This window comes from Mytilus californianus, unplaced genomic scaffold (genome assembly GCF_021869535.1).
Source record: "Mytilus californianus isolate M0D057914Y unplaced genomic scaffold, xbMytCali1.0.p SCAF_5, whole genome shotgun sequence".
Classification (NCBI taxonomy): Eukaryota; Metazoa; Mollusca; class Bivalvia; order Mytilida; family Mytilidae; genus Mytilus; species Mytilus californianus.
The window spans coordinates 71,307,493-71,319,723 of record NW_026262701.1 but is presented as its reverse complement, the minus strand read 5'-3'; the positions used below and the strand labels follow the sequence as shown (position 1 = coordinate 71,319,723).

The 12,231-nt window shown below is 31.1% G+C and overlaps 1 protein-coding gene across 4 annotated transcripts in view; it reads right to left on the bottom strand.

The window, feature by feature from the left end:
• Positions 1–11,242, bottom strand: part of LOC127702997 (neural cell adhesion molecule 2-like) — a 94,134-nt gene extending 82,892 nt beyond the window's left edge. For 2 of the 4 annotated variants that reach the window (XM_052207359.1, XM_052207361.1), the window contains exon 1: positions 11,043–11,242. In XM_052207359.1, the coding sequence (XP_052063319.1) occupies positions 11,043–11,100 (58 nt within the window). In that variant the 5' untranslated portion in view covers positions 11,101–11,242. The remainder of the gene's footprint in view (positions 1–11,042) is intronic. The other 2 variants (XM_052207362.1, XM_052207360.1) reach the window with 1 other exon arrangement.
• Positions 11,243–12,231: the final 989 nt, after the last annotated feature.

The window sequence follows — 12,231 nt, the reverse complement described above, 5'->3', positions numbered from 1 at the left end:
CTGAACCTTAATTTAGGATTTATTATTCTTCATACCACATATATGTATCTGTAAAATATATTGTTGTGAAATTACATTTTCATTTTACACTTGCTAATCACGTAATTTCAAAGTCTCTTGAAAAATAGCCAACAACTAAACTATGATTACTGAACCATAAAATCAAGGTTACATAATCTCTCAGGCTTTAATGAAGTACTAGTGTTATTACACATGTTTCATATCTGCTTTAACCTAGATTTAGCGAACGAAATATAGGGCATTCAAATTATATATGTCAAATTAATAATTACCACTCCCTTTGCTAAATGTATACTGTAAATTTAGAAGTTATTGTGTGCATTCAGCATTTAATATTGTGATTGTTGGACAAAAGACGCAAATTTGACTTTAAATTACATGTATAGTGTGCATGCAGCATTTATTATTGTGATTGTTGGACAAAAGACGCAAATGCGAGTTTAAATTATTGTGATTTCAGGAAACGCTGCATACAATTAATGCTATTAAAATTTAAAATGTGAGTTTAATTTATTTTTGCAACACCTGTCTTGTTGCAATTTTTGTAATATTAAAATACCACAAAAATTTCTGAATTATTTCCAGTTTATAGGATTGTAAAATGATAATAAATTTACATAAATCAAATGATAATTCAGGAAATGAGTTCACATGATGATGCACATGTCTTGTCACAGATATTTTTGGCTCAAATCACCATTGAAACAGCTCTTAAAATCTGTTAATTTATCTTATCTTATCAAAATCCTTGACCTATATATAAACATTTTCAAACTACTCATTTCTCAAAATCCATTAAAAACTGAAACTTAAGAACTCCTCATAACTCTCAAATTTTATAATCAGCTAAAGATGTTTAACAAGCTAAAGATTGATTAAATTCTAAGTGAGGCATAGACTGACTACAAATGTACAGTGAAATGCACGATGGTATGTACAGATGTTAGTTTCACTGTCCATATCATCTACAACATCAGATAAATAAACAAAGCATGCCGCTAGAACAAGCACCTGCTGTGTGAAGTTATAGATACTTTATTGTAAGGAGCTGTTCATGCATGGTACAAAGACAGTCTACACTGACCATCAGTCATTCTTTTAATTACAACCAGGTTGCAGTGACACATTTAGTGAATACTTTGAAATATCTAACATTCCATCTATATACCATGGAGACATTTATATCTCAATATTATTCATTATTAATTGAGAATAAGTTTATATACATGTACACTACATGTATTGGTAAATACCATTGAAAGACAGAATTCATGCATTTTGTTGATTCATAAAGAAAGTCATTTTGTTGAATTGGTGCTTTATAAAGATTAAAGTAGAAATGTCTGAAGAAACAAATGCTGATATCTAATGGCACATACTCCAAACTTCATTATACTTTCATTTGTAATTCACTATAATACACCAATGAACCAAAAAACAGCTACAGGCAAAATGAAACTAGAACATAGATATACCGGGTCTGGTCATATGTTGCTGCATGCAATTGATAAAGGAACATGTATGCTAAGACAAAAAATAAACTTAAGATTGTTTGATGTTGCCTACCTACCAACTTAAAAAGCAGCCTACCCAAAAAATTTTATGACACATATCGTTTCAATTTTTTTTAAAATTTTTTTTCAAGCCCTAACGTCGTTTTTTTGTCTAAAACTGTAACTTATGTTGTTGGCAAAGAAAAAAAATCCCTTCCTACCTACCCAGCCCTACAAGGCATGGGTAGGCAACATCAAACACAAAATGTGTTAATACAGCAGCATGAAGCATATCCGCTCATTCACTATCCTTGCAGCCAAGAAGATTTGCCTTGTACAATTGGACTTAAAATTTCAAACTATTGGCAAACAGGAATTGGCTGCACTATACATGTATACATTTTTATCTCTTTGTAATATGGATTGGTTATTTTATATCAGATCATATTTATAGAAATAGCATGTACAAAAGTATAGTTTGTGAGCTCATTAGGCTGGCTGCGTTGAAGACCTATTGGTGGCCTTGGGCTGTTTTCTGCTCTTTGGTCGGGTTGTTGTCTCTTTGACACATTCCGTTTCCATTCTCCACTCTATTCATAGCACTTGCTGACTTAATTATATGTCTGCTTGATAAATATACAATGTTGCACCATTGAGGTTGTAGACTAATTTTCAACAATGAATTTAATTTGCAATTTGGAAATAGAGTCACAGAAGCAATAAAAGTATACCCATCCTAACATAAAGTTTAAATTAGCATTGTACAGAGAAAAAGAAATAATTTGTTTTAAAAACAGCTATTGATTATCTCAGATTATTCCTTGTATTACTGTGTGGGGGAATTTTCCTGAAATGGATTTCCATCTAGAGACAAAATCAATACAAAACTGAGTCAGGATGAAAACACTGTCAAACAGCACAAACCTTGTACATTATGTATATTTTAGAATTTGGATTTACAACCATTTAATCAATAATAATCTGAGTCAACTTCCAATAGAACTGCAGATCGGGATCTTGTACCGCTGCATGCATCATAAAATAAATTATGTAACCGTCTATGGACATATGGACAATATAATTCATATCCTATGGGAATTCCAACTCAATTTATTCTGGATTCAGAGATTATTAAAGATAGTTCTTGGTCAGTCATGACACTATTATCTTCTAGCTACATCTTTATGCTCAATACTTCCTCACCATTTATCATTCTATACAATTGTCTGTGATTATTATTAGTTATCAAATTACAGTACTGAAATTTAGAAGTATATGTTCTGTAATTGAGCTCTCAAGTAATATATTCTGTGACCCCCTACATTGTATTTCCATTTACCAATTAGATTTCATTTCAAAAAGCTCTATCTCAATATGTGAAATTATGGGGTGAAATAAAAATGCAAGAAGAGTTTTTAAAGGTTGATGATAACTGTTACTAGAAGTTACCTGTACACAAATTATTGCCGGAACTCACGGCAATAAGCTCATTACTATATATATATATACATGTATTTTCTATCAAAAACTGGGAACCATACAGGTACCGTGTAGTTCTGAGAAAGTTGATCATTTGAATGTACTAAAAACAGCCAACTGACACTCCATGTGCAGGAGCCAGGATTTTATGAAGGAAAAGGGAGAAGAAATACATGTAATACCCAAAAATGGACATTTTGTTATTGAAGTGAAACCGACAAAAAAAAAAGAAATACATGTAACAGGTCAATTTATCACATGTATGCAAACCATGATCAGCATATGTATAAAATACAAATGTAGCATTATAAAGCTTTTGTTTGTATAAAATGTTTTTATGATGTTATGACATTTTTGAATTTGTTCTAAATGTCATTTTGAAAATGCAGCAATGCTGTTATACATTTTTAAATTAAACTTTAGAGTGTATGCCCACATGAGGCCTATATTCCATACAATGAAACAGTCCTAATATTCTTAAAAGCAATAATTCTTAATTCAATGAGATTAAACATTTTTTGTAATTAAGTTGACAGGCCGAGCTGAAAGACATTTAGTTGATTGATTTTTGCAGCATTTTAACTTAGCAGAAATCAATTAAAACACTGCATTTATCAAGGTGCATTAATAAGTCACCTCCAATCAATAAAAACACCTTTACAAGCGATGACATCATCTTCAGGATTATTCATAATTTTCTTGCATTTCATGCATAAAGCTTTCTGCTGATGGAAGTTATTTATAGATTTTATGAAACTAAATCAAATTGACATTTAAATTCATAAATACATGTAATATACGAAATGTATTCCAAAAATAGATTTATACTTTAATTCAATATCCTAGAAGTATCTTTTTACTAGACATTACAGTAACACTGTACATTTGCACATGCATACATTTTTGCTTATTGTACATGTAGATACATTGTACATGTATATTATGTACAGCCTGTTCAAAATGCAACAGAATGGTCCTACTGCAGACCTTCACTACAAGTCAAGTTTATTTTGTCCTTTTCATCTGCTTATTATTGGCAGCCTGCCCTTTGTGAGTGGGCATAGGATGGTCTAAACATTTAGGTGGTCCCAAGTGATCATGCCATTTCCTTCCTGTCATCAAATAAAGACTTCCATAATAAATACTTTCAAAAATGAGTTAAAAGTTTTGTATTCAATCTTTCTTAAATAAATGTGGATAGTGTCCCAGATGATGCCCCGCTTGCATATCATATAGTTATAAAGGGACATAACTGAAGAACCGTAAAAGTGACGCTACCCAAATTTGAACTTGATCTGAGTTTTGTGGTAATAAGCATTGTGTGTAAGTCTCATAACATTTGGTTGAGGCTAACTTAAGTAGAGAACAGAAACTAAAAATTCAGCCATATTTCTATTTGTAAACACGCATAACTCTAGAATGGTTGTGTATAAGTTTTATAAAATTTGGTTGAGACAAACTAAAGTTAGAGAACGGAAACGAAAAATTCAGCAATTTTTACGTTTATAAAGGGACATAACTCAAGAATGGTAAAAGTGTCACCACCAAATTTGGTATTTAAACTGTATTATGTAGTAATAAGCATTGTGTATAAGTTTCATAACATTTGGTTGAGGCAAACTAAAGTTAGAAGACGGAAACAAAAAATTTGTACTTGATCTTAGTTTTGTGGTAATGAATATTGTGTATAGTTTCATAATGTTTGGTTGAGGCAAACTTAAGTTAGAGAACGGAAACTAAATATTTTGCAATTTTTCCATTTATAAAGGGGCATAACTCTAGAACGGTTAAAGTGACGCCACCAACATTCAAATTTGATCTGTGTTTTGTGGTAATAAGCATTGTGTATAAGTTTCATAACATTTGGTTGAGGCAAACTTAAGTTAGAGAACGGAAACTAAAAATTTTGCAATTTTTCCATTTATAAAGGGGCATAACTCAAGAACGGTAAACATGTCGCCACCAAAATTCAAACTTGATCTGTGTTTTGTGGTAATAAGTATTGAGTATAAATTTCATAACATTTGGTTGAGGCAAACTCAAGTTAGAGAACGGAAACCAATTTTGGGATGTACGTACGTACATACGTCCATTCGTACAGACGGACAAGGGTAAAACTTAATGCCCCCACCACTACGGCGGGGGCATAAAAATCTTGTCAAATCAAAAATGTAATATTTGAGTTGATACAACCACCAGAGCTGTATAACTATATGTATAGTAATTTAGAATCTCCAGAACTATAATAAAATGCTTCGCTGGGCGCAGCTTGATACGACCGCAGAGGTCGAACCCTGAACAGTTGGGGCAAGTATTGTCACAACATTCAAGCTTGATACAGCTCTGAATTTGGATTGTGATTAAATATTTGACACAGCATAGGTTTCTGACACAGAAAGAATGAGGTCTAAGAACTTGATTTTTTTTAATTTACCTATTATGGTCCAATGTCCAAAATCAAAATACATGGTTAGATTCAGCATATCAAAGAACCCCATATATTCAATTTTTGTTGAAATCAAACAAAGTTTAATTTTGGACCCCAACTTGGACCAACTTGAAAACTTGGCCAATAATCAAAGATCTAAACACATGTTTAGATTCAGCATATCAAAGAACCCCAAGAATTCAATTTTTGTTAAAATCAAACTTAGTTTAATTTTGGACCCTTTGGACCTTAATGTAGACCAATTTAAAAAACAGGATCCAAAATTAAAAATCTAAATACACGGTTAGATTTGGAATATCAAAGAACTCCAATAATTCAATTTTTGATGAAATCAAACAAAGTTTAATTTTGGACCCTTTTGACCTCAATATGAACCAATTTGATAGCAGGGCCCACAAGTAAAAAATCTGAATACATGGTTAGATTCAGCATATCAAAGAACCCCATATATTCAATTTTTGTTGAAATCAAACAAAGTTTAATTTTGGACCCCAATTTGGACCAACTTGAAAACTGGGCCAAAAATCAAAAATCTAAATACATGTTTAGATTCAGCATATCAAAGAACCCCATATATTCAATTTTTGTTAAAATCAAACAAAGTTTAATTTTGGACCCTTTGGACCTTAATGTAGACCAATTTGAAAACTGGACCCAATATTAAAAATCTAAATACAAGGTTAGATTCGACATAACAAATAAATAAATGTGGTCAAAGATTTTACAAATCTAATGCGCCATACTGTGCAATTAAAGATTACTTCTAATCTTGAAATTTTTCAATATTTGAAATTTGAAAAAAAAATAATATTTGAAGAATAATTCTTTTTAATTTCTGAAATCTGAAATGAGAAAAAATTGACCCCCCACAATTTCTTTTTACCCCCCCCCCCCCCCTTTTTCCCCCCAAAATATTCTTTCCCTCAAGATATGGTCATAATCTCAATTAAAATTTCTAATGGAGTTTGCAACCATAATTACCCATTTAAATTTACCATAGTGCTAACTTAATCTATTTTATAATAGAATTTAAAATATAGTGTCAAATCTTTCATATGGATTTTTTTGTAAAAAAAACAGATGCAACATTTGCAGATATTTTTACTGGTCTTCCTTTATAAATATGCATTTCTTTAAACATAATTTAAAAGCAGTGTAAGGGAAGTAACCAAAACGTTGTATTTGGATTACCTCCCTTACACTGTTTTAAATTATCTTAATTGTTCATTAACCATTACTTTATACATAATTTAAAAGCAGTGTAAGGGAGATAATTTCAATGATGTATTTGATTTATCTCCCTTACACTGCTTTAAATTATGTTTTGTACTAAAGTATTTGTCCATTAACCAGGACAACCTTGTTTTTTCCCCTTTTTTGCCCCTAATTCCTAAACGGTTTGAGCCATAACCCCCCCAAAGCAAATCCTAACCACCCCTTTGTGGTATGGAAACTTGTAGTATTATTTCAGAGAGATCCATACACCGTTCCACAGTTATTGCCTGGAAACTAGAAAATGCTTATTTTTGGCCCCTTTTTGGCCCCTAATTCCTTAACTGTTGGAACCATAACCCCCAAAATCAATCCCCACCTTCCTTTTGTGGTATTGAACCTTATGGTAAAATTTCAAAGAGATCCATTCACTTAAACTAAAGTTAGAGTGCGAAAACCAATGCGTCTTCGGACGACAACGACGACGTCATACCAATATATGACCGCAAAATTTTTTTGCGGTCGTATAAAAAATTGAGTAACAGCTGAGACATACTAGTACATGCATAGTCAAAACAGTTTCAGAAAGTCAGAAACATGTTTCAAAAATGGTTTTTCAGTAGGCACAAGACAATAGGAGACCAAGTGAAGGAGCAAAAGGGTTTAAACCTCCCTTTCTATACACATGTGTAGCTAGTAGCTTTTAAACGAACTCAAATAAAAAAGGGGAAATAGAAACTTTTAAGCTGAATAAATCTTTTGTTTCAAAATTCTGAAATATTTCCATACAACAGGACTTTTCATTTACAATACATACATGTACATGGAGATTAAATGCATGACTGCTTCATAATGTCCCAACCAACTATCTACATGTATCCAGCTAATATGAATGCATATTAGCTATTAATTTTATCAAGATCATCTGCATGATTTCTAACAATCAGGAGTTAACCTTTATCAAAGAGATTGTTGTGAATAAGTTAATCATGTGAACCAGCCTTCCTGTACATGTACATCATGTACATGTACCAGTAATAAAAAAATAAAGGGATGAATTTTTTTTTTAATCTAAAATCATAAATTCACAAAGAAATGAATTATAAATTTATGATTCTTATTCTTTAAAATGATCCCTTTTTTAACTGCTTACCATGGTGTGGTCATGATTCCCACATTTCAAAGATAGCTTACCAAACAATGAGAAGTTATGACATGGTAGGGAGACTTCACAGAGTTCAAGGGCACACCTTATTTAGGGGGAAGTGAAGGAGATCAAAGACATGTGTGATTAAGCACCAATGCCAGATACATGTACAATTTTAATTAATTTAAAAAGGTTGTGGATTCAGAGTAGTCCCCATTCCCCCTTATGAAGAAGCTATGGTTAAAGTATAATTAATTTAAAATTTATAAAAATTTTAATCTTTATATATAAACATGTATAGATGTACATGTATATATATTTCCCTTTAACCAATAAAAAATTGTGGCTCATTAATTAACTGAGACTCAGGACACTTTTACAATGTATTAGAAGAGAATTTATCACTGTGATCTGGCTTCTATACAATACAACTGTCAGCGTCAATTAAATGAATCTTTCACAGTTTTATACATGTACCCTATGACTTTGTCAGGTGAGATAAATACATTTTCAAATGACTCTTTACATATTAATCTTACAAGCCAAACAGCGCCTAATTAGTGATTCAATATACCAAAAAAAATCATTAAAACTCTGCACTAAAATTAAAATGTGCGAAAGTATAAATGTCACCAATTCCAAATGTAATTACAAATGTACTTTCTAGGTTTTAAACCAATGTTTTACTTTGGGATACAAGTGAAAATTGAAGCCAGGTCAAACATGGTCAATGATTGCTTAATTTTGATTTACTCCCTCCCCCATGGTATTAAAATGATGTCCCTTAATTCTGTAAAATTAAAATGACTCCCTCACTCTGGCTTCTTGTGACTATTTCTAAGATTTGTGAGTTATTCAACTACATTTGTATGTAAATATAACTTTGTCATGGAAGCATTAAAATTTAAAATACACAGTACATGAATGTACAAAATGCATAAGTTTTTAGCAATCTAAAAACATTCTCTACTTTATTACTAATTATTCATTACCAGTTATATCCTTCATGGTTTTTTATATTTTCTTTCCCTATTCTTTATCATATAATTTATATGCAAAAAATGTAGACTAGCTCATCAAATGAGAGCAGTGCACATCTGTGCAGATGTGCATGTAAATGACATCTGGAGTGCAGTTATTTAATAAATACTTATTACAGACAATCATAACAAATCATTGGCGCAAGGATGCATGTACTTGAAGGATCTTACTTTGATGCGTCCAGATGACATTTCTGAAAACTTGGCTAAAGTTCTTGATTCCCAAAAATTGGAATGTAAAATTGTTAAGTTGAATTAAAAATTATACATGTATTATGAGTACATCTACATGTAAGTAAGATGCAAGAATTCTGAATGTGCATACCATGGCATATATACATGTAAAATTGAGAATGGAAATGGGGATTTGTCAAAGAGACAACAACCCAACCAAAGAGCAGAAAACATGTACTTAATATAGGAAGTAGTTATAAATTTAAGGTCCTTGGTAATGTAAATGTGTACTCATTGGCCATAAAATAGTTATATCAATTAGTTTAATAAAATTTTATAGCTAAGTAATCACCACAAGGTCATTATTACCTGAAAGTTTACTGTAAACACGTTTTCACCATCTGTCAGAACTCTCTTTTCAACTATCTCATTAAAAGAGGAAAATTCATATCTGTAACTAAACAGCTATTCTCTTTTCAAAATAAAAAACCTTTAATCTCTAACTTGGAAAGAGGCCATTTTTATACTTCACTTCAAATTCATTGTTTATTTTTGTGGTAAAACTGCAACACCCTGTTCTGTAAAACATTTATTGCATGTGTAACGGATCATCCTTGTACATTTTTTGCATTTTTTTGCAACTGCGAAAACACAAGTAAATTTTTAAAATTTACATGCAGTCTTGGTAGTCAGTGCGGTCAGTTACAAAGAAAAGAAAATTTCAAACCAAGTACCATATCTGCATAGAGAGAGTATGCCACCACCCCTTCGATTGAAATATATATAATCTTTTAGATTAAAATTGTCCAAACAAATGTTTCACCTTGTTCTGCTTGGAATATACATATATATTCAGTTTTCGGCTATTACGCTCCTGCTATAAACAACAAGCTGATATTCAATAAACTACATGTACATGTAGTATGTAAATTATGCCCAATATCTCATTAAACTGGTTAAAAATGCATTTACATGTACCTGTATATAAGGGTAGGTAATTTTACAAAATATTTAACTGTTTCACGCATTTGTAGACACAAATGTATATATTTGTTTAATAATGAGCTCATATGTATACACATTAAATTATTTAATGAGCTCATATGGGAGTCATACATGTTTATGTATAATAATCAAATATGTATTGCATTAAGATATTATCTGCAATTTTAAATTTCATCTGATTAGAGGCTTCTAATTTCACGTTGTGTTGGAATAGATACATTGGAAGCTGGCTTGAATTCATCACTTGTACATGTATTAAACAAATTAAGTTTACTGTAGGAAAAATAAATAATGGTTACAGATCTAGACATATTAATCATATAAAAATTATTTGAAGAATCAATAAATTATGCTACTGACTGCAGTATTATGCATACAATATTTGATTGTTATCACAGGCTATTGTTTCATTGAAAATATTGTACAGAACTCCCTTCTTTTATCTCGTGCATTGAATACCAAGGGTTTTGTATTTCAATGCAAAAGCCTATGATTGCAATTCCTTCGAAAGTCTGATTTAACATATCGGAGGTGTGGTATGATTGCAACTGGCATCCAAGGAAGACTACATAAAGAATCAATGAATTATATTAATTATGTCATTTTTCAAAGCATATATAATTTCTTTTACAATTGTGACACATAAATTTCCGTCTGGCCAACATATTTGATTTTTTTACCCTTTTTACAGTATTTTATTCATTTTTTTTTTTAAATATTTCTATAGTCTATCATGTATTTTGTGTGCACATTTGTATCTGTAAAAATGTATTACTATTTAAACAGTGTTGAAAAAAAAATCATCAGAGAGGCAGAATTTTGTTAATTAGATTATCAGATCACTATATACAACACCAATTATTTATCTTATCTCATCATTAAACAATTTCCTGCTGAAAATCTTGTTCAATAAAATGCCAAATGGTATTTTGAAAAGTGTCAGTGTGTTTATGCATAACAATGATACTATCGTCCTGTCACTGAACAGACGATCAACCTCATTATAATTATTCTCGACCTACCTGTTAAACATAAGTACACAGATTGTATAAAAACTACTAATATAAGTTTTGCTTTCATTATCACTTAATCCAGGCTAATTAATCTGTAAAAACAACATAAATGCAGAAAATAGGTTCCAAACTGTCCACAATTGTCATAAGCGTCCGTGGGAATATGATTCAGCCTGTTTGCATAGTCAGTGCGTGATTAATACGCGAGTAAAAATAGTCATACTCTGTATGAATACAATTTTAACAAAATCGACGAATTTTATTTTTAGATAACGTGCACCAATACATAATTTCGCTTGATTAAATAGGATTATGAAATTAAATGGAAACTGCAGATATATTCATACGCTCTACGACCCGTATTCTTAAGGGTAAAAAATTCAAATGATGAATCATAAATCAATAACTTTGAATATTATTCTCTTTGTTTTTCCTAGCATTTTTTAAATCTGTATCAACGATACTAGCGCCGAATGTAAAATTATCTTTTTCGAATAGTGTTCATTATAGTCATGTTTCAATTAAAGCTCAACATTTATTGGAATTCTAAGACAATACTTGTAATTTTATTAGAAAAATTGTTTTTTAACCACAAGTCAATTTAAAATGAAAGAATATCAGATAAACCCATTGTCTCTGACTCACAATATCATATAGACCCTTCTCTATCAGGAAACTTAGGAGCCACGGGCAAGTGGGATTATTGTCTTCAATTTCTAAAGTGTGTGGTCTTAAAAAAGGGGTGTAATTATGTTTTGACCCACTTTTTGGCAAACAAATCTTTATAAAATAGGAAAAGGAAAAAGATCAAAGACTAACTTCTAAAATATTATACTTTTATTTTAAAGTTTTTGTTGTTAATTTTTTTCTTTGCTTTTTTACAAGTCGTGACAACATAAAAGTTGAGAAGTTTTTCATGCACACGAGACATATTTCTTACAAAAAATATAAAAGAAGCTAGCAATTTCAGTTTGAAGCCGCTATGATGCTTTTAGTTTATCTCTTGTTATGAATTTATTCAGTGTTTTAAGTACTTTTAGTATTTTTAATGACCACATAAGATCTTGCGAGGGTTCATTAGTGGCCGCGTTAATATGCTATAGTTCGGCGAGTTGTGTGATATGTCTCTGATCCTATCGAACTTGAGGATACCACAGATACGATTAAGTCTACTTTACATCTTGGCCTACAGACGACG